The sequence below is a fragment of the Heterodontus francisci genome, chromosome 20 (genome assembly GCF_036365525.1).
Source record: "Heterodontus francisci isolate sHetFra1 chromosome 20, sHetFra1.hap1, whole genome shotgun sequence".
Classification (NCBI taxonomy): Eukaryota; Metazoa; Chordata; class Chondrichthyes; order Heterodontiformes; family Heterodontidae; genus Heterodontus; species Heterodontus francisci.
In genome coordinates, this window is record NC_090390.1 from 74177633 (window position 1) to 74202056 (window position 24424).

At 43.2% G+C, this 24424-nt stretch overlaps 1 protein-coding gene across 1 annotated transcript in view; it reads right to left on the bottom strand.

Annotated features, from left to right (window-relative positions):
* Nucleotides 1-24424, bottom strand: part of LOC137380971 (VPS10 domain-containing receptor SorCS1-like) — a 1096116-nt gene that overhangs the window by 33149 nt on the left and 1038543 nt on the right. The window contains exons 19-20 of the mRNA XM_068053386.1: nt 6816-7002; nt 781-914 (exon numbers count right to left, since the gene is read on the bottom strand). Of these exons, the coding sequence (XP_067909487.1) occupies nt 781-914; nt 6816-7002 (321 nt within the window). The remainder of the gene's footprint in view (nt 1-780; nt 915-6815; nt 7003-24424) is intronic.

Consider the following 24424-nt stretch of genomic DNA (forward strand, 5'->3'; position numbering starts at 1 on the left):
TGTACCTATCTACCTCCTTTTCAAATGGCACAATAGTCTTTGCCTTTAGAACCTTTATTTTATTCATTCATGGGATGCAGGTGTTGCTGGCAAGGCCAGTTCATCCCTAGTTGCCCTTGAGAAGGTGGTGATGGTGAACCAATCTCTTGAACTGCTGCAAGTGTAGCAGCTATGGTACATCTGAGTGGCTTGCTTGAATACTTCAGAGTTATTCACATTGCTGTGGGTCTGGAGTCACCTACAGACCAGACCAGGTAAGGACGGTAGATTTCTTTCCCTAAAGGGCATTAGTAAACCAGATGGGTTTTATTTTCATAATCCAGCAGTTTTATGGTCACCATATTAGGTTTTTTTTAATTCCAGATTTATTTAATTAACTGACTTCAAATTCCCCAGCTGCCATGATGGAATTTGAACTCATACCCCTGGATCAATAGTCCGGGCTTCTGGGTTACTAGTCCAGCCGCATAACTGCTATACTACCCTTCCACTAAAAAATAGGAGTGGGTGCAGGAGTAGGCCATTCAGCCCCTTGAGCCTGCTCCACCATTCATTAGTATCACAGTTGATCCTGTACCCATTCTATCGCCATATTCCTTGATTCCCTTCGTGTCTATAAATCTACTGATCTCATCCTTGAACGTACTCAATCCATGAGCTGCCACAGCCCTGTGAGGTGGAGAACTCCTAAGGTAACAGACAGTTGTGGTGAAATTTGACCGCTATCTAATCGATGGATAACATGCGTTGGTGTTGAAGCTCACAGTAATGTTCACTAACCTCGGTCTTGTTTTCAAGCCACCAGAAGTAGGTGAGTGTACCAGCGGTACTGGGCCACACCACTGCTGTCATATTCACCTGCTGATTGGTGATCGCAACGTAAGGTAAAGTCAAGTGCACATGCTCAATAGGACCTGGGGATGGAGGGGTGAGTGTGGGTGGGGAGGAAGAAGACAAAATATCTTAATATCCTCTCATTTATTCTTCACCGACTTTTACAACAGCAATTGGAAGTTCATGTAATGTAATGAAAAATAATCAGAATAATGCTTTTTTTTTTAGGTGTGTTGGATTTTGTGCTCGTAAAGCCGAGAGAAGTTAACTTAAAATAATTTGCAAATTCTGGGAATGCACAGCAGGTCTGCTAGCATCTCAAAAGAGAAAAGGCAGTCAAAATTGACTAACAGCTGCAACATTAACCTGCCTGTGCCCTTCCATGTTGAGTCCTCATCGTGACAGTACCTAATTAGCATGGGACAGGCAAGCACAAATGCCACCAGAGATGCTTCCCTGGGACTGACCCACCCCTGCAGCTGTCTCATGGATGGCATTGGGGAAGGGGTAAAAGATTGGTCCCTTGGGCCAGGCTGCTTCCCAGGTGCGCACATGCACCTACTTGGAGGTTGGTACAGTTCACAACAACAACTTGCATTTATATAGCACTTTTAATGTAGTAAACCACCCCAAGGTGCTTCACAGATGCATTATCAAACAAAATTTGATACAAACCACTTAAGGAGATTAGAACAGGAAAGGTAGGTTTTGAGGAGCATCTTAAAGCAGAAGGGAGAGTAGAGAGGCAGGGAGGGAACTCCAGAGCCTAGGGCCTAGGCAGTTAAAGGCATGGCTGCCAATAGTGCATGTTCACCTCAAATGGCATACTGCCACGCCAGATATGCTGAGTCCCCGCTTAGCCTCTGGAGTGGGATCTCATGGCACCTGGCTCTGCCCCCCTTCTGACTGACATTTGTCTTATAAGGGACAGGCCGTGTTAGGGTCAGGCTTAAAGCGGAGGTTGCAGCAGCTTTCTGCTGTTGGCCACTGGTTTACCACTAATGTTACAGTGGGACATGGGCAGAATCCCAGAGAAATATCGCAATATTGCTCCTGCCATTTTATTCAATGCAGGCAAATGATGGGAGGTTTTGTGCTATGATCTCACATCAGATTAAAACTGTCCCACATCATTTTGCGCAGAATGTTTACACCTATTGGAGAAAAGAGATGTTCATCACTATTAATGTGGACTGGATTCAAACCCAGTTAACAGAAATGCTAAGACAATGTGCGAACTCACTACACCACAATAATAAGCACGTTGTGTGCTCAGTAAACTAGCGATTTATTTCACTGAATTTAAACACCACGACTTTATTTCAGAATGTATTCAAAAACGCTCATCAAAATCTGTTTAAAATTAACAGATTGCGAGAGACACAATCAAATAATATTTAATCAAATTTACAGGTTAACAGCTCGTAATGCACAACACATGCTGCCAAATTACACTCAGTCAAACACAATTTAAACATTAATACTACCTAGTTATTCCATTTAACAGAAGGAACTGTGATGACACAGCTTGGGGCCAGAATTATCATATAACTTTCTTTATCTTTAAGGAGCATTCTGACAGTCTCTGCAATTAGCTATAATAGTAATTAGACCACTTATAATTAACCCTTACATTGCCATTTTTTTTTTCTTATTCATTTGTGGGCGTCACTGACTAGGCCAGCATTTATTACCCATCCCTAATTGCCTTTGAACTGAGTGGCTTGCTAGGGCATTTAAGAGTCAACTACATTGCTGTGGATCTGAAGTCACACATAGGCCAGACCAGGTAAGGACAGCAGATTTCCTTCCCTAAAGGGCATTCATGAACCATATGGGTTTTTATAACAATTGACAATGGTTTTACGGTCACCATCAGCCTAGTTTTTAATGTCAGATTTATTAATTGAATTCAAATTTCACCATCTGCTGTGGTGGGATTGGAGCCCAGGTCCGTAGAGCATCAGCCTGGGCTCTGGATGACTCATCTGCTGACATTACTTGATCAGACCAGGAATAAATCCTAGGGTTGGACTGGGCCAGTAGTTGGGATATTCTGACTGTCTTCAGCACCCCTGGTTTAGGAAGAGAAACATTACTTGGGGTGTTCCCATTTCCAATTGTAATGCAATGATTACTGATGTCAAGTATCCCAGTGCAAATATGGGCCAGGTCATGTTTGGGCTCACTGTGATGCCCACTGTCTTTGGGTGAGGGACCTGAAAATTGCCGGCACCAGTAGAACCCGGAGCCTCCAGCACGAGTCAAAGGGGCCTTCATGAAAGGAGGGAAGAGAAGTGGAGGAGTTAAAACCAAGCCCTGCAACTCACTATCAACCTTGGCAGCAAAAAATCTGCCATGTTCACCCGAGATTGCATAGTTTTGTGGGAAGTCAGATCAGGTGGAAAGCAACACTCAGCAATTTAACACTGACTGACTTCCAGTTCGCACGGGAGAAGAAGTCCAATCAAATTCATAAATATTGATTATTACAGAAAATTAATGTGTTTTCCTTCTTCAAGTGTTTAGGAAGGTAAACACCACCTGCTTTCAACTCAGGGCTTCAGCAAATTGGATAGAAAGTCACCAATAGTTTTGTTAGAAAGCGATGATCCATTCATTTGATAGCCATAAATATTAAACATCAAACTGCGCCCAGCTTATTTTGTGCTCTGTGAAATTAGGTGGCTTAGAAATATAAGGTTCCACACATCAGCAAATAAATAAAGCAACGTTTTAAACATTGCACTTTGAAAAAAGTAGAACAGGGTAAGCTAGGGAAATTTAACCAGCCAATTGGTATCTGCATCTCGAAGGGTAAGTAAAGACAAAACTTGGATCAATTTAAATAAACTGCAGCATAATCAGAATGGCTGGTTTGTCTATTTCCCTTTCATAATTTCCATCAAAAATGTCTGCCAACAATTTTTTGTTGTTTATTTTATTATCTGTCTCTTGTCGTCTGATGAGGACTATGAGGGCATGGTGGTGTCAGTGTCTGAGGTGTGTACACATCTGTACATTCCCTGAAAGTACAGTGGGTGTATTTCCCTGCTTATTACTGAACCTTGCAAGCTTAGGGACATGTGGTATTGCCTGTCTCAGGTGGGACCTCTTGGTCATACGAAAATATGAATTAGGAGCAGGAGTAGGCCACTCGGCCTCTCAAGCTTGCTCTGCCTTTCAATAAGATCAAGGCTGATCTGATTGTAAGCTCAACTCCACATTCCCACCTACCCCCGATAACCTTTCACCCCTTTGCTTATCAAGAATCTATCTACCCCTGCCTTAAAAATATTTAAAGAGTCTGCTTCCACTGTCTTTTGAGGAAGAGAGTTCCAAAGAGTCACTGTTGTGATTGCCTTTGAGAGTGATGTCCCTTTGAGATCTTAGTATGCTAATGAGCTAAGTACCAGGACACCATCATGTTACTACATGCCAGAGGCACTCTGCAACTGTAACACCTAGAGGAAGGTTCTATAAATAGTTTGCTTTGTATTGTACATAATAAGTTAGCTGTAATAAACCTGTTTGAGATCTTCAATATAACTGCATCAGACAACATAAAAAACTCATTACACTCATGACCTTCTGAGAGAAAAAAATTTCTCCTCGTCTCTGTCTTAAATGGGCGACCCCTTATTTTTAAATGCTGTCCAGAGCAGAGAAAGCCACTCGACAGTCCCATAGGACACATTCACCTACAATCCCAAATGAGCATTTGTAGGTTAGGCATTATACAGGCAGGTGCAGAGTAAGGCTCCCTCTACTGTCCCAAAGCAAAGTGACTGAATCATCATCTCAGAAGACTGCCGTTATTGTCTGATTTCTCCATCTCTAGTTCAGGCCAACCAGATGGCCTCTCAGAGCCAGACACACAATTTAGTGACACTTTCTGCTATTGATCTGCAGCCTGTATGAAATGGATTAAGCTACTCACAGCCATTTAGAGTGAAACCATTACAGAAGCAGTCAGAGAAGACCTCCATCCCAGAAGTCTGAGCTGGATTCAAACCCAAATTCTATTGGTGAAACGCATGTATCTGTTTAAAAGGCTTGCCAAGAATCTCTGATCGGCAATGAAAACAAGCATTCAGATAAATTAAAACTTTGGATAGCAAATCCAAATATAGCCTTCAAGACCACACCAACAAGCAGCCTTCCCTTGCCCACCTTGGAGGTAGAGGGAGCACATTAGTTGAGCTACTTCCCCCAGACTCCTTAGACTATGTTAGTGGTACACCTAGTCTTCACCTGTGGAACTCTCAGACTTCTCCTTATGCCTCTAGGTCTCTATTGACAGGTTGCCTGGCTGTAGGAAGTGGCTGAACTAGGATCTGTCTGTATGATGCCTGATCTGAGGATGCTTGAGACTGGCACTGGGTGCCTGTGTTTAGAACAAACGTTCTCGTCAACGACATCAAAATCACACATGATAATAAGAAAATAACTCAGAAAAGTTTAAAAAGCAGGACTTGCTCCCAGTTCTCTGATGGAAACGGATAGTATTGATTAATTCAAACGCAAATTAGATAGATTTCTTTCAGAAAAGAACATTGTGGGTTGCAGTATATGAATGAATTGAGACATGACCTATGTTAAGTGCAGCATATTTGGGAGAAACATGTGATTTTGGACCTAATGGCTCCCAGAGCTTTCGATTGCTGGATTCCTCACCTCATGTCTGAGTCTGTAGTTTGAGTGTATTGACTGATTGAGAGAGATCAATTGCTGTGTTTAGTCAATAACTCCATTATCATTGTGTTGTGCGGCTATCAGGATGGTAGAAGGTGAACTAGATGGACCTTGGCCTTTCTTTGTTCCTATGTTCTCTGCCCAGATTGCTTTTGGCCCCGAGGATGTTGCCATTTTCACTCCCTCTGTGTCAAAAGGTCCCTCTATTTTGCTTGAGGTTATGAGCTCACTGATGTAGGTACATTTAAGACTGAGCCCATATTCTAGACCTTCGTTGTGCATGCACTCCAAGCACAATGGTGGTTCTTTGAAGAACTAATGTCAAATGCATATATAAAAGGGAGAAATCAAGATTACTGAAACAATAGCAGAGAATGTGAGAATATTAGAAATATACATCAGGGAGGGGGTGTGTTGGGGAGGTGGTGGGTGGAGCTGGGGGTTGGGGGGGGGTGGAGTTTGCCAGCATTTGGTTAGGAATAAAGGGAGATTAACATTTGGCGTGGAGAGCATTCACCAGAACTTTAAAAGTTGGGGATTATTTGATTATTGGTGGAGGAGATAATGCTCTGGAAGCTGCACAGTATTTACAATGCAAGTGCTGCAAATGGGCAAACAGGCCTCTTCTATCCCAGGTAAAGCTGTGGTGAATGTTAAGATTGGTTCCTCTAACTACCCAGGATGGAATAGCTATGGTAACAAGCTGAATGTGATCTTTCCTTAGGCGTAAATGGTATGAAATTGTACTCAAACATATTACTGCATTATTGCTATTCTGATATCTATCGAAGTAACACTCCTTTTCTCCTTATGTGTCACAGCTACAGCTGTGTAATTCCACAAATAAAAAAACTTGTTTTCATAACTGAAATGAAAAACAGAAAATTCTGAAAGGAGAAAGGACAACAGGTGAATCTTGAGCTCAAAACATGCTCTAACTACTCACACAAAGGGGCAGCTTATGAGTTTACTAGGCTACAAATAGACTTTGAAAAAACTGGAGATAGATGCAAAGTGCCCTAATCTATAATGTCACAAAGATCATTTTAGTGAGCCAGTTTGAAGAAGTATTGGAAAAAGAAAAGGGATGAGTGAGTCAGGATCCAGAATGGAAGGAAAAGTAGAAGGGTGAGAACAGCAAAACAGCCAGGCTCTGAGTTACATAGAATCTACAGCATGGAAACAGGCCATTTGCCCAATTAGTCTATGTAGTATGTTGACGAGATTGTATATTTCCAGCATTTTATGTTTCTATTGCACATTTTATCTTTATAATATTGACCTACAAGTTACATGTAGGAACAGGATGGCCCGGGTAGATCCCAGACTGTTCCGTGCTTGAGCGATGACACGATAGATTCCGCCGTGCTTGTAGATGTGCTTGATCCCTCCTTCGACCAAGCTGAGGTTAGCGTAGGACACTGCAGTACCGTCTCCAAATTCCATCTGTAAACTGGTCCTCGGAACATCTCCCTGTGTCAATGCAGTAGGCAGGTTAGCAGGCTGTTCAATACAAATTGAAAAGTGTATGTTTACAGCAGCAAATACTTTTTTTTTTACTCGAAGAAAGGCAAACTTGCAAACCCCACCACCAGTAACAAAAGTTTTGAATCAAAATTACAAAGAATTTGCAGCACAGAAACAGGCCATTTGGCCCAACAGGTCTATGCTGGTGTCTAAGCTCCCATCTTACATTATCTCACCCTATTACCCTATCCTTTCTACCTCATGCACCTACCTAGCTTCCCCTTAAATGCATCCACCCAGCTCTACGTTGACAAATTGCTAGTGTGAAAATTTGTAGGTTTGCTCAATCTAATAACAAAGGTAAAATGAAAATCTCAGTTTTGACGGCGTACAAATTATTTTAGCTCCTTGTCAGTTCACTGCAGCCTCTGAAAGTACGATTAAACTTTCTAGTTAAACAAAATGCACTTAAAGAGCATCTTTCACATAACAAAACATCCAAAGGTGCTTTACAGGGGCGGGGGAAGAGTGATCAGGGACGTGATGTGGGATGACGGATTGAAATTATGGAGAGACCAAAAAAACAAAGAGGTAGATTTTGAGGATGGTGTTGAAGGCAAAAGTGGAGATATTTAACTCGTGCTTTATCACATCCCTCAGAACGCTCTCCATATCCAACGAGTTACTTTGGAAATTTATCATTGAAACTAAAACATGGAAGTTCCTCAAAGGTTTATTGGGTAAATGCATTGTCTGCTGCAACAGTGACTAGAAGGGAACAGGTTGGATCCCTATCCTGAGCTAGTGGATCTCAGGCGGGATGCCAGTAGTCGTGTGACATATAACCTCAAGATCCCTGGGATAGGGAGGGGAAGCTGGCCAAGGTTGCTGCTTGTCAACCAATTCCATTGACATAGTGGGCTGGATTTTACCAGCCCCTTGATGTCAAGGTCATGGCGGGGATGGCTCGGAAAATGCCTTTGGGAAGGCCCTGCCCCATATTACCGGTGGCAGGAAGGCCTCGTGGCAGCCCCACCCCCCACTGCCGCTTGGCGACGGGAGCACACTATAAATATGTTAATTAATGAATTAATTATCTACCTGCTCCCGTCAGCCATATTCCGGCCAGTTGCTGGGACTCCCGTGCCTTCGGATCTCCGACCAGAGATCCGATGTGGGACACTGGTGGGGAGGGGCCAGGAGGTAAGTTTTTGGGGTGGCTGGGGGGGAAGTGGGGTAAAATGTTTTTGATTGGTTATACGAGGTGGTGGGAAGGGGTAAGGTCCAAAGTTGTAAACTTTGGCGGGGGGGGGAAATTTGGGACTAAGTTTCTTTGGGGGAGGAAGGCAATTAATAAATTGTTCATCATTGGGGGGTGGGAGAGGGTACTGAAACTTTTATTAAATGTTTTACCTTAATATTAAAATGTATATAACTTTAAAAATTTAAATGAAGTTGAAGGGTATGAAGCCCTGTAATAATGGCGCCTGCGCAGTGGCGCCGGACGCCATCGGGGGGGGGAGGGGAGGGGGAGGCGATCTGCCTCGGCCGTTTAAGTGAGCTGCCATGTTTAATATCGTGGCGGCCTCCCGGAGTGAATCTCGCGCGTGCGCCCCGCCGTTTTTGAAGCTCGAGCTGGAAAAATTCAGCCCAAGTGTGGGGATGTTGGATTAGGGGAGTCTCTGGCTTTGCTGTCAAAGCACCTACCCCATAACCCCCGTGATTGAACACGCTGCTGGACCTCAATGTGAAGGCTTGCACATGAAGAACAGTTACAGGTCAAGGAGGATGTCAGGCACCTATGGACTCACTCTAACCCAGGAGAGGAGGATGAGGAGAGGGCAGAGAAGGAGAAAATAAACAATGGACAGGATTTTATAAGCTCGCCTTCAAAAATGGCGGTCTGCCTGTGCGAACCACACATCACAGAGCCGTCGCGATATTCAGTGCAGCGGCTCATTTAAATGGCTGGGGTGGACCGCCCACCCTGATGACGTGGAGGGGACAGATGGTCCGTCCCCGGCAATGGCATCAGCAGCCATTGCACAGGCCTGACGTCATTTTTAAATCTTTAAGGGAAATGGGTTTTAAAAAATTAAATTAATTAATCTTGCCCCTCTCCCCTTACCCCCACAACAACCACAGATTAAATTCCTTGCTCTTTCCCCCACAAAATACTTACCTTGTACACCTGACCTTCCCGCCCCCAAAGTTCACAAACTTTAATCATTATCCCTTCCCACCATCCCACATACCAATGAAATCACTCAGATGCTGCTACCCCACTCCCGCACTGAAAAACTTACCTGCTCCCCCCTCCCCACCAGTTTCCTGCCTCGGATTCCCGGACGGTTATCCGAAGGCACAGTAGTACCGGCCACCAGCACCAATATCGGAGTGGGATGGACGGTGGGAGTGGTTAAGTAATTAATTCATTTGTTTGCACTTTGTAAAAAGATGTAGATTTTGCTCCCGTCACCGAACAGCGAGGGGACTGCCATGAGGCCTTGTCGCCGCCAGCAATATCGTCCGGGCCTTCCATGCGTCGAGGCCTGTTGCGGGCCTCTGCCGGAGGCATTTTCTGGCTCACCCCGCCACAACCCCTGATGCTGGGAGGCTGTAAAATCCTGCCCAATGGAAAACCATAGTCTGCACACTTTCTCTTCTGCAGTTTCACTCAAACTTTTCCATTTTTAAATGTAATTATACAGACAACAGCTTTATGCGATCCATGTATGCATCAAACACAACTAGATAATCATGTTATCTCAAACACTGACACCTGCATAAATCAACATCAGAGTGTGGGACAGATGATACTTTTATCCAGCAAGAAAGTGTTGGCTCTTGCATAGAAATGATGTATTATCAACCATGAATTATGAATCAGGTGAGCAGTTAATGTGCTATATTGGTGGCTTGAATCTGAGTGGCAACCAGCAGCTAAGAGATTAGTGCTCGGTCCAGTGAGTGAGAGGGAAAGGTAGTGGAATAGTAGAGAACACAGTGAGGAGGAGGAAGAGGAAAAGGAACGAGAGTGAGAAGAAAGAGGAAGAGAAAAGGATCAAGAAGGTGGACGTTGAAGAGGAAAGAGCAGTAGGGTGCAAGGAGGGAAGTAGATATGGAGCAGGAGAAGGAAATTTGGACGAAAGAGAGGAAAGAAAAGGAGCAGCATGCACAGCTTGATATTGCTCAGAAAGATCATCCCAAAACCCCAAACTTTATTCACAAGCTGCAGGCATGCTTTAACAGCTATTTAGTTTGTTCTTGTGCAGTCACTTTTGTAGTTAAATAATGAAATGATGTGACTGGCCACAAATCACCACATCACCAAGTGGTGCAAAACAATTAGTGGATCATCCTTCAACACATCAATTAGGCTTTAAAATATAATTTCAACAGATGCAACTTAGCCTATTTCCTCTAAAATTTGCCATTTGAAGTTCAGGAATTGCAGTGACAAGTTGTCATATTTTAATTTTTCAAACTTGAAATTTCCATTATCCTTAATTTTCTTCAATCATAATATGAAAACTTGGAAGAATTAATTTCATGGTTTTAATGACTTCAATTCAAGATGCAGCATGCCAGCACTGAGGAGTGGAACCTTTTTCTATTTCGGGTATTCAGGGGTAATACCAATCGCTCCTGGGTCAAATGGGGCGTTGGCTAGAAACACTTAGATTCTCTAATTTGCCCCATGTTTAGAAAATCACTTAAGGCTGTAGCAATGTGACATTTTCATCTGCGACTGAAATATAGTGGCAGTTTTTGCCAAGTGATTGTCTCTCACATTCATTGGCTACTGGGACTCTCGTCCCTAATTCCTTTCACCGAGGACTCTCACAGCAGGCTGGGTGAAGAGCCTCTTCCCATCAAGTCTGGAGGTGAAAGAATGTTTTAATTCACTGCATAACCTAAATTCTTTAAAGACTGCAAACTAATTGTAAACTATTTACATTCAAAACAGGAAAATATTTGTGAAAATTCAAAGTGTAAAAGACATTAACATTTTGGCTACTGGCAGGTTTTAGAACCTAACACAGGACTACGAATAGAATCGTGTATTCATTAATGCAGTACAAGTCTTCTGTGAAACACAGATCTTGTACATTTTCTAAATAGCCCACTTAGCAGGTCTGACAGAGTTCATTGACAACACTCAAGATTGGCAAAAATGAAAGCCTCTCTTCTAAACATTCTCTTATATTGCACCTTCAAACCCTGGAGACAATGGACAAATATAGGAAAAAGATTGTGCCAGTGGACAAAACATGCAAAAAATGGCATTAACAAAGTTCGGTTACATTGCACAGTTTGTAAAGCATTGACACAAATCTGGCAGTGTAGCTCAAAGATCGGATGCCCACCAAAGCTACTAAGTATCATCACCTCATTCCATGACAATATGAAAGGCACAATTCAACATGGTGGCTCCTCATCAGAACCCTTTCCTATCCTGAGTGGTGTGAAACAGGGCTGTGTTCTCGCACCCACACTTTTTGGGATTTTCTTCTCCCTGCTGCTTTCACATGCGTTCAAGTCCTCGGAAGAAGGAATTTTCCTCCACACAAGATCAGGGGGCAGGTTGTTCAACCTTGCCCGTCTAAGAGCGAAGTCCAAAGTACGGAAAGTCCTCATCAGGGAACTCCTCTTTGCTGACGATGCTGCTTTAACATCTCACACTGAAGAGTGCCTGCAGAGTCTCATCGGCAGGTTTGCGGCTGCCTGCAATGAACTTGGCCTAACCATCAGCCTCAAGAAAACGAACATCATGGGGCAGGACGTCAGAAATGCTCCATCCATCAATATTGGCGACCACGCTCTGGAAGTGGTTCAAGAGCTCACCTACCTAGGCTCAACTATCACCAGTAACCTGTCTCGAGATGCAGAAATCAACAAGCGCATGGGTAAGGCTTCCACTGCTATGTCCAGACTGGCCAAGAGAGTGTGGGAAAATGGCGCACTGACACGGAACACAAAAGTCCGAGTGTATCAGGCCTGTGTCCTCAGTACCTTGCTCTATGGCAGCGAGGCCTGGACAACGTATGCCAGCCAAGAGCGACATCTCAATTCATTCCATCTTCGCTGCCTCCGGTGAATACTTGGCATCAGGTGGCAGGACCGTATCTCCAACACAGAAGTCCTCGAAGCGGCCAACATCCCCAGCTTGTACACACTACTGAGTCAGCGGCGCTTGAGATGGCTTGGCCATGTGAGCCGCATGGAAGATGGCAGGATCCCCAAAGACACATTGTACAGCGAGCTTGCCACTGGTATCAGACCCACCCGCCGTCCATGTCTCCGCTATAAAGACGTCTGCAAACGCGACATGAAGTCCTGTGACATTGATCACAAGTCGTGGGAGTCAGTTGCCAGCGTTCGCCAGAGCTGGCGGGCAGCCATAAAGACGGGGCTAAAATGTGGCGAGTCGAAGAGACTTAGTTGGCAGGAAAAAAGACAGAGGCGCAAGGGGAGAGCCATCTGTGCAACAGCCCCGATAAACAAATTTCTCTGCAGCACCTGTGGAAGAGCCTGTCACTCTAAAATTGGCCTTTTTGCCACTCCAGGCGCTGCTTCACAAACCACTGACCACCTCCAGGCGCGTATCCATTGTCTCTCGAGATAAGGAGGCCCAAAAGAAAGAAAGAAAGCTCTGAGGTGAAGTAGGTCAGATTTCCGGCAATCTCAAACATTGCAGAATTGTAAACAATATAATGCAACTTTTATTCAAAATTCCCAAATGCTTGGCTGGACTAGGTGGGACCTATTTAAACTACCAGTGGATCTCCCATGGCATTGCTCAATAGTATGCTGCTTTATAAGAACAGGCTATAACACATATCAACTCCTGATGCTTTAAGCTTGTATTAGTTTCAAACAGTAGTGGAACAGCACAATAGCAGGTTGATGTGAACACAATAGGATAGTCAATATTAAATCATTAGCAAATGACATTCAAAAATCTGAATGCTACTACATACAAAATTGACGGTAGGAAAAGACCAGCTGGTCCATCAAGCCTGCCCCACTCCATGATGGCGAGAGTATCATGACTAAAAACTTCTCCCCTTTCAACCCCCATCCCAATCTCCAAAACACCAGCACCACCCCTCCCACTCCAGAAGCCATATAATCTCCTCAGCCAATAAGCGAAAAAAAAGCCCGCAAAATTCCTCCTCGACCCGCTCAGACAATAGAAACCAATCCAGCAGATCGCCTGGACCAGGTGTTATGTATAAAGACACTTACTTTCTATATGACGCGATCTCCAACCTAGTTAAGAAGCAACACATGCATAAGATTCTGGCAGCTGTTTGATATATTTATGCAGGGTTTTATCAGGCTGCAGCCATATAACATTTAATAAAGCAGAATGGGAAAGTGGTTATGTGAGAGAGCAGTTCTGTCCACAGACAGTGCAATTGGCAAGCATTATGAGCATGATGAATCATTCCTGATCACAGCATGTGATAACACCTGACCATTCATCATTATTCTTTGTGCACTTAAAAAAGAAAAGGCAAAAAGTTCTTCTAATGAATTAATGACTGGTCTAAGGAATTCCTAGTGCTGATTATAGAATGTTGCAGCACAGAAGGAGGCCATTCAGGCCATTATGCCTGTGCTAGCTCATTGAAAGAGCTATCCAATTAGTCCTACTCGCCCACTCTTTCCCCATAGCCCTGTTTTCCTTTTCAAGTATATATCCAATTCCCTTTTCCCAGATGCTCCACATAAACAGGAGCTGTCCAGTCCCCAGTGGTGACAAGCAACAAAAAATAACTTGATTGGGCTGGCACAGCCATCAAAACATCACCGCAGAGAAAGAAATCATGAAGCTCGTGATATTTGGGCTGTATAACTCAACCATAAAAACATAGTAAAGGTTTCTCAGCAGGGAGTTGGTGGAAGAGATAGAATTATTTGAAAAAGGTAATTTGAAAGTTCCAGAAATGAAAAGAGGATTTAAAAAAAAGGAGAAACAACCACTTTTGTTGTAAGAATCTTCAGAAGTGAGGTAAACTCCTCAGGAAAGCTGCTACAAAATATTTAAAAAGTGCAGCAAAAGATGTAGTGAATGAATTTCAAATTGGTAAACAACCTTAGTCTGCAAACGGTTACATAGAATGTCCAGCACAGGAACAGGCCATTCGGCCCAGCTGATCCATGCTGGTTTATGCCCCACACTAATCTATCCCACCACTCTTCGTCTAACCCAATCAGCAAAACCTTCTATTCATTTCTCCCACATATGTTTATTTAGCTTCCCCTTATAAACATCTATGCTATTTGTCTCAACCACTCTGTGGGTAAAGAAGTTTCTCCTGAATTTCTTACTGAATTTATTGGTGACAATTTATTCTACCTAAAAAAAAGAAAAACTTGCATTTATATAGCACCTTACATGACCTCAGGCTGTTCCAAAGAACTTTACAACCAATTAAGTACACTTTCTGAAGTGTAATCACTGTTGTAATGTAAGGAAATTCGGCAACCAATTTGCACTAGTGAGATCCTACAAATAACAATGTAAAAACAACCGGACAATTTGTTTCAGTGATGTTGGTTGAGGGGTAAAATATTAGCCAGGAGAACCTGCCTGAAATAGTGTAGTGGGGTCTTTTACATCCATCGGAGACAGCAGATGAAGTCCTCCATTTTAACATCTCATCATAAAGACGGTACCTCCTACAGTGCAGCATATAATATTACTTGGTCCTTTGGTGTGTAAACAATTGTAAGATTCACAGGACTACAAGTAATGTCCAAAGAAAATGTGGGATTTATTATACTTTAATTAGAACATATGTATACAAACAGTTACTGCACAAACTATACCTAAAGCACATCTCACTCTGCCAGGCTCTACCCACAACACCCTGGTCATGTGTGACACGACATCACCTCCTCTGGTGATCTTCACTTAAAGATCTGAAGGTGATCCCTTCTTAAGGCTGTCCCACAACACAGCACTACCTCAGTACCTACTGCTGTTTTAATAACATAGCTTGCTGCTGTTATTTAAGCCTTGCTTCAGTAATTTTATTTTATCGTTGGTGAAGTTGCTCCCACATGAACAGTGAAACTCCAGTCCACCTGCTGTAAACAAAGCAGCTGCAACTTGAACATGGTTTTGGGTCACATATCCCCCGGTTAGGCTGGCACTCTGGCTGCCACCATATCGTATAGGGTCCTGAGGTGTGCGGCCAGAGCACTTGCCTGTTTTAGGTAAAATGTAACAAGTGTAATGTATAGAGGGCCCGCACACAATTCAAGGTACAAATAAGTGGTACAAATTAACTTAAATGATGTATGTGCTTTGAGTTAGTGATCCTGCTTATGGTTGTTTTATTATCATTAGATTGTTTTAACAATTTCTACCATCCTGTTCCTCCAAACTCAGGAACAGTTCCAACACATTTCAAGGACCTTATTGTCTATTGAAACCCTATTCAAAAGCCACCTGCACATAAGAAGATAAATTATTTCCTCATCTCAGAGGCAGGAGTTGAGTATGTAGATTAAATGAAGATGAGATGTGCCTAAATGAGTTCAGCATAACAGAATGAGGAGCAGATCAGGAGATTAACCTGCTGGGCTTTGTTTTATATACTATATATAAAACAGTAACTTCTATTTATTTAGTGTCTTTAATGTTCCGAGGCACTTCACAGGAGTGGTATCAAACAAAATTTGACACCATGCCATATCACAGAGTCATAGACTTACACAGCACCGAAACAGGCTCTTTGGCCCATCGCGTCCATGCCGGCCATAGAGTTATGCAGTACAGAAACAGGCCCTTCAGTCCATCGTGTCTGTGCCGGCCATCAAGCACCTAACTATTCTAATTCCATTTTCCAGCACTTGGCCCATAGTCTTGTATGCTATGGCTTTTCAAGTGCTCATCTAAATACTTCATAAATGTTGTGAGGGTTCCTGCCTCTACCACCTCTACAGGCAGTGCGTTCCAGATTCCAACCACCCTCTGGGTGAAATTTTTTTTTCTCAAATCCCCTCTAAACCTCCTGCCCCTTATCTTAAATCTATGCCCGCTGATTATTGACACCTCCGTTAAGGGAAAAAGTTTCTTCCTATCTAACCTATCAATGCCCCTCATAATTTTGTATACCTCAATCAGGCTCCCTCTCGGCCTTCTAAGGAAAACAACCCTAGCCTTTTCAGTCTCTCTTCATAGCTGAAATGCTCCAGCCCAGGCAACATCCTGGTGAATCTCCCCTGCACCCTCTCCAATGCAATCACATCCTTCCTATAGTGTGGTGACCACAACTGTACACAGTACTCCAGCTGTGGCCTAACTAGTGTTTTATACAGCTCCATCATAACCTCCCTGCTCTTATATTCTATGCCCCGGCTAAAAAAGGCAAGTATCCCATATGCCTTTCTAACCACCTTATCTACCTGTGCTGCTGCCTTCAGTGATCTATGGACAAGTACACCAAGGTCCCTCTGACCCTCTGTACTTCCTATGGTCCAACCATCCATTGTATATTCCCTTGCCTTGTTAGTCCTCCCAAAATGCATCACCTCACACATCTCAGGATTAAATTCCATTTGCCACTGCTCCGCCCATCTTACCAGCCTATCTATATCGTCCTGTAATCTAAGGCTTTTCTCCTCACTATTTATGACACCACCAATTTTCATGTCATCTGCGAACTTACTGATCATACCTCCTATATTCATGTCTAAATCATTAATGTACGCTACAAACAGTAAGGGTCACAGCACTGATCCCTGCAGTACATCACTGGTCACAGGCTTCCACTCGCAAAAACAACCTTCGATCATCACCCTCTGCCTCCTGCCACTAAGCCAATTTTGGATCCAATTTGCCAAGTTTCTCTGGATCCCATGGGCTCTTACCTTCTTAACCAATCTCCCATGTGGGGCCTCATCAAAAGTCTTTCTGAGGTCCATGTAGACTACATCAACTGCTTTACCCTCATCTACACATCTAGTCACCTCCTCAAAAAATTCAATCCAGTTTGTTAGACACGATCTCTCCCTGACAAAACCATGCTGACTATCCCTGATTATTCCCTGCCTCTCCAATTGTAGATTAATCCTGTCCCTCAGAATTTTTTCCAATAGTTTCCCAACCACTGATGTTAAACTCACTGGCCTGTAATTACCTGGTTTATCCCTGCTATCCCTGGGTACCATATTGTCAAGAGATATTGGGCCAGATTGGTCAAAAGGGTAGATTTTAAGGAACATCTTAAAGGAGAAAATGGAGGCAGAGAGGTTTACGGAGGGTATTTCAGAGCTTAGGGCCCAGGTATGGCCGCCAATGGCAGAACAATTAAAACTGGGAATGCGCAAGAAGCCAGAATTTGAAAAGTGCAGATATCTTAGAGGGTTATTGTGCTGCAGGATATGACAGAGATAGCGAGGAGTGAGGCCATGCAGGGATTTAAAAACAAGGTTGAGAATTTTAAAATCAAGCTGTTGCTTAGCTGGGAGACAATGTATGTCAGGGAACACGGGGTGATGGGTGAATGGGACATGATTTAAGTTCGGACCTAGGCAGCAGAGTTTTGGATGACCTCCAGTTTTCAGAGGGTAGAATGTGGGGAACCAGCCAGAATTGCATTGGAATAGTCAAGACTAGAGGTAACAAAGGCATGGATGAGTGTTTTAGCAGTTTATGAACTAAGGCAGTGGCAGAGTTGGGTGATGTTATGGAGGTGAAATTAGGCAGTCTTAGTGATGGTGTGAATATGTAGTCAGAAGATCATCTCAAGGTCAATTTTTTAAACTCTTTCACGGGATGAGTGTCGCTGGCAAGGCCATTATTTGTTGCCCATCACCAAGGTTGCGAACAGGCTGGTTCAGCCTCTGACTGTTGCCAGGTTAAGGGATAGAGTCAGTGGCTAGGGAATGGAGTTTGGAGGAAATTTCTGCTCATTGAGTACTGGATGTCGGTCAAGCAGCCTGACAATTTGGAGACAGTGCAGGTGGTGCGGTAGAGCTGGGAGCCCTCTGTGTACACGTGGAAACTGATGATGTTTTTTCTGATGATGTCGTCAAGGGGCAACATGGAGATGAGAAATAGGAGGGGACCAAGGATAGATCCTTGGGGAACTCCAGAAGTAGCTGTACAGGAGTGGGAACAGAAGCCATTGCAGGTGATTCTCTGGCTATGACTAGTTAGATAAGAATGGAATTAGGTGACTGCAGTTCCACCCAGCTGGATACAGCTACTTGAAGGAAAATCAGTGGCAAACCAGTGGGAGGCATTCAAAAGCAAGATAGTACAGGCACAGTGTAGGCATATCCCCACAAAGATAAAGGGTGGTAGGGCCAAATCTAAAGCCCCCTGGTTATCTTGAAGTTTACAGGGTAAGTTAAAGCAGAAAAAGAAAGCTTATGGCAATCACAAAAAACATAATACTTCAGAAAGCCTAGAGAAGTATAGAAAGTGCAAGGGTGAAGTAAAAATGAAAATTAGAAAAGCAAAGTAAGGACATGAAAAATTATTGGTAAGAAAAATAAAGGAAAACTCGAAGGTGTTTTATCGGTACTTTAAAAGCAAGAGGATAACTAAGGAAAGGGTAGGGCCTATCAGAGATGTACAAGGGAATTTATGCGTGGATGCAGAAGATGTGGGCAGGGATCTTAATGAGTTTTTTGTCACTGTCTTCAAAAAGGAGAGGATTGATGCAGACATTGTAGTTAACAAGGAGGAGTGTGAAATATTAGATACGATAAGCATAATGAGAGAGGAAGTACTAGAGGGTCTGACATCCTTGAGAGTGGATAAATCACCAGGGCCGGATGGATTGTAACCCAGATTGTTAAAGGAAGGGAGGAAATAGCAGAAGCGCTGAGGATCATTGTCAAATCCTCACTGGATACGGGCGAGCTGCCAGAGGATAGGAGGTCTCCGAACGTGATATCATTGTTTTAAAAGGGTGCGAGGGATAGGCTAAATACTTATAGGCCGGTCAGTCTGACCTCGGTGGTGGCTAAATTATTAGAATCAATTCTGAGGGATAGGATAAACTACCACTTAGAATGGCATGAATTAATCAGGTATAGTCAGCATAGATTTGTTAAAGGCAGGTCATATCTTACTAACTTGATTGAGATTTTTGAGGAAGTAACAAGGAGGATTGATGAGGGTAGTGAGTGGATATGGTCTACATGGATTTTAGTAAGGCATTTGATAAGGTCCCGCATGGCAGACTGGTCAGTAAAATGAAAGCCCATGGGATACAGGGGAATGTGGCAGGTTGGATCCAAAACTGTGACAGGAAACAAAGGGTAGTAGTCGACAGATGTTTTTGCGAATGGAAAGCAGTTTCCAGTGGCATTCCACAGGGTCCCTTCCTGTTTGGGGTATATATTAATGATTTGGACTTAAATGTGGGAGGCATGATTGGGAAATTTGCTGATGACACAAAAATTGGTCATGTAGTTGATAGTGAAGAGGATAGCTGTAGACTCCAGAATGATATCAATGGTTTGGTTGAGTGGGCCGAAATGGGGCAAATGGAATTCAATCCAGAGAAGTGTGAGGTAATTTATTTGAGGAGGGCAAACAAAGCAAGGGAATATACAATAAATGGGAGGATATTGAGAGGGGTAGAAGAAGTGAGAGACCTTGGAATGCATGTCCACAGATGCCTGAAGGTGGAAGGACAGGTAGATTGAGCAGTGAAGAAGGCATATGGAATGCTTTCCTTTATTGGCCGAGGTATAGAATACAAAAGCAGGGATGTAATGCTGAAACTGTACAAAATGCTGGTTAGGCCGCAGCTGGAGTACTGCACACAGTTCTGGTCACCACATTACAGGAAGCACATAATTGCATTGGAGAGAGTACAGAGGATATTTACAAGAATGTTGCCAGGGCTTGAAAGTTGCAGCTATGAGGAAAGATTGGATAGGATAGGGTTGTTTTCCTTAAAACAGAGGAGGCTGAGGGGTGACTTAATTGAGGTGTACAAAATTATGAGGGACTCAGATAGAGTAGACAGGAAGGATCTGTTTCCCCTAGCGGAGAGGTAAATTACCAGGGGGCGCAGATTTAAGGTGATTGGTAGAAGGATTAGGGAGGACGTGAGAAAAAACCTTTTCACCCAGAGGGTGGTGGGTGTCTGGAATTCATTGCCAGGATCGGTGGTGGAGGCAGAAATCCTCAACTCATTAAAAAGGGTCCTGGACATGCATCTCAAGTGCTGTAACCTTCGAGGCTATGGACCAGTTGCTGGAAGGTGGGATTAGATGGGTGGCTAGTTTTTCAGCCAGCACAGATGCGATGGGCTGAATGGCCTCCTTCTGTGCCGTAATTTTTCTATGGTTCTATAGTTCTATAGACAACATTGGAGAGGCTTTGGAGGAGGATCGTATGGTCAACCATATCAAAGGCTGCAGACAGGTCGAGAAGGGCCAAGTCGGATTGTTTACCACGATCACAGTCACGTCAGATGCTATTTGTGACTTTGATAAGTTCTGTTTCGGTACTGTTGCAGGGGCAGAAACCGAAGGGGGTCAAACATAGCATCTGGGAAAGATGGGAACAGATTTGGGAGGCACCATGATGCTCAAAGATTTTGGAGAGGAAAGGGAGGTAGATTGCAAGGATGGAGGGGTCAAGTGTTGTTTTTTTTGAGGAGAAAGGTGATGATGGCAGATTTGAAGGAGAGAGGGACAGAACCTGAGAAGAGAGAACAGTTAACAATATCAGTTAACAAGGGAGCCAAGAAGGGAAGTTGAGTGGTCAATAGTGGGAATAGAGTTGAGGGGGCTGGAGGTTGGTCCCATGAACAAGGTCCCAGGGAGAGAGTATGAGCGGAGATTGGAGAGAAACTAGAAAAAGATGCAAGTTCAAGGCTGTGGCAGAGAGGAACCTTAGAGGACGTTTGGTGGTTGACTAAGGGAAATGAAGGGAAGCAGCAGAGTCAGCTGATTGGATGGTTTCAGTCTTCATGACAAAGAAGCCCATGAGTTCCTTGCACTTATTGTTGGAGGTGAGGGTGAAGGAGACAGGGGAGAGAGGTTTAAGAAGATGGTTTTAAAAATCTGCTATAATCTCACAGCACAATGGTTTATGGAGTGTGGCTTTGTTTCCCATTACTGTTTCAGGCTCCATTTAAAAATATATATTAACTATCAAAAGCTCTCCTGAAAGTCTCCTGATTATAAGTTGATTTGTTTGAACAAGGCAGACTACTGGCCTGTGGACATCTCATGTAGCTTGGTGCAACAGTCCCATAAGGAGCAATGACATTTCCAGTGTGGTGGATCAAACGAGCCGTAACTACACTTTAAAAAAAAGTACTTAATTGGCTGTTAAGCACTCTGGGATGTCCTGAGGTCATCAAAGGCATGATACAGAGGCAAATCTTTTTTTTAATGTCACATTATTAACTCTTTTTATACTGATTTCTATCTTTATTTTGGAGACTACAAACTTCCCACAGCTGTAGGAAATGCTACACCACTCATGGCACCCACCAACTGGTATCCAAGGGACAGCACCCTACCCTGAACAACATTGAAATGTGATAGATTTGCTTTAAGTTGGAAGAATCATAGGTGAGGACTGTAAGGTGCATATCTTCTTGAGAAGAGATAATATTTATTATTCTTCCTAGTTGTCCTCTGGGTATTAAGACGAAGCCACATGTTGTGGGACAGTCACATGTATAACCATGAGGATAGCAGGTCACCTTCCCTGATGGATATTAATGAACCAGTTGGGTTTTTATAGCATTCATTATCCTGCTGTCAGATGACCTGGTTTATTGAATTTAGTATCACAACTTGTCATTGTTGGATTTGAACACATGCCTTCACACATTGCCAGGACAGTGCCATAACCTCTAGACTATTGCCCCCATCTATAGTTTGAGCTGCAGACTATGATAATCTTGATTTCAACACAATGGGGATATAGGAAAGGGGGAATGGATATAGAATGAACAACTTAGAGGATGAAGAATGAGAAAGGAATCATTGAAGATTTGGGACAAAGTCTTGCCGAAGAAACAACTAGAGGGAATTACCTGCTCCGAAATAATTAGTTTTAGCATAGATATTATAAGCAAAAAGACTTGCATTTATATAGTGCTTTTCATGACTTTGTGGTGTTCCAAAGTGCTTTACTGTCAACGACCTACTTTTCAATTGTACTCTCTGTTATAATGTAAGAAACACAACAGCCAAGCACTGTGATAATGACCAGATCATCTGTTTTTTTGTAGTGATGTTGATTGAGGGATAAATGGGGGCTAAGATATGAGGGAGAACTCCCCTGTTCTTCTTTGAAAGAGTGCAATGGAATACTTTACACCTACCTGATATGGTAGATAAGGCCTCAGTTTGATATCACACCTGAAAGAGGCACCTCCAACAGTGCAGTCCTCCCTCAGTACTGCACTGAAGAAGTGTCAGAATGGGGATTTTATATTCAAGTCTCTGGGCAGGACTTGTACTCTAAACCATCTGACTCAGAGGTGAGAGTGCTACCCACTGAGGCACAGCTCACACCATTTTTTGTTTAAATGTGAAATGAAGTAAAACAAATATCATTGCTGCTGAAATCACAAAAGCACTTCAACTCATGCCGAGAAGTCCAATTGTCGATTCCTGCTGTCACTACATGCCGAGAGGAAAAAGTAAATTTACAAAATGGAATAAAATGGCCTCCAGGAACTCCACAATTTCATATTATATTGCTTGAGGTGTGTTTCAAGGTTATAACATACCTCAGCGTTCAGATGATACTGCAAAACTGCTTGATGTTCACATACATGTCCTCCAAAACCATGCATTGAACTTATATCTCAGTGTCTAGCCTGTCATGATTAAACCACAATTGTTAATCCTGCAGTGCTGATGTCATTACATTTTAATTAAACAGTGACTGCTGGCATTGACCATGGCAGCTTCTATTGTCAAAAAAAAACAATCCTACGGCATATCTTGACAGGATTCAGTAGATGGGCGGCCAGATGGCACAATGGATAAATGCATTGAATCATACTGAGCAGAACAGTCCCAGGCTAAGTCTGGGCTCTGGGAGCTAATCTCATCTTGGACAATGAGTGTCCGCAGGCTAGGAAAGGAAAGAAATTAAGCAGTGTGTTCCTGCTTCTGTCGCTATCCAATTGCCCATGTGAATGTCAGGTGAGGAGCACATCAAGCTTGGCGATGACCCCAACAGTCCCCGCTTCCCTCCCCTGCAGGTCAGAATCAAAGAAAGAATCACAACAGGAAACTATCTGATACACCATCAGCTGATACATGCCAGCCATGGATCAGTTGGTAGGACACTCGCCTCTTAGTCACAAGGCTGTGGGTTTAAGTGCCACTCCAGGACTTAGCACAAAAATCAAGGCCGTCACTCCAGTGCAGTACTGTGGGAGTGCTGCATTGTTGGAGGTGCTGTCTTTCAGATAGGATTTTAAACTGCGGTGTCAACTTCCCTCTCACGTGGACATCAAAGAAGCAAGGGAACTATTTCGAAGAAGAGCGGGGGAGTTATCCCTGGTGTCCTGGTCAATATTTATCCTTCAATTAACATCACAAAAACAGATTATCTGGTCATTATCACATTGTTGTTTGTGGGAGCTTGCTGTGCGTAAATTGACTGCCACATTTCCTACATTACAACAGTGACTACACTTCAAAAGTATTCCATTGGCTGTAAAGCACTTTGAGATGTCCTGCAGTTGTCAAAGGCGGTACATAAATTCAAGTCTTTCTTTCACTCATGCCCGTCCATAAGTGCTCGCTCTTCAATGTATTCTAATTCCATTTTCCCTATATTCTTTTATAATTTTCCTTTTCAAATACCTTCCTGACTTCCTTTGGAATATTGTTATAGAATGTCTTTCACAAGTGACCGCTGAAACTCACTACATTCACATGAGGGACAACCACTTGGACAAAGCAATGGAGAAGAGTACCCTGAAAGTGTCAAAGAAAGGAACAAATGATAGGGAAAAAAGATTGGGGTGAATACTTACACTGGTGAAACTAAATTTTGCAGTCTCTGCTGGACAGAATGTGTTCAGATTAACTGACTGCCAGAAGCAGCCAGCTCCCTGTAAAATTATGGGCTGTGGTATTAGTGCTGCAGAACTGAAAGGAACAAGTACAGAAAACATATAACTAGTCTCTGGTTTTATACTCAAATATCTCCTGCCGAGAGCAGTAACTCCCCAGGGAGCAGCAATGGTGGCTTTGCCCTGCATCGTGTGTGCGTGTGTCTGTTGTTATGACTGAGATGGGAAGAGTGCACTGTCTTTTCTAGTTCCACTTCTCCACTGGTCACAACATATATTTAAATGTTTACCCAGTTACTGATACGGTCAATCATATACTCTATTCTTTATCCCAGAATAAAATACACCAATCAGATGTCTTTAATAAAGAACAAAATTGTCAG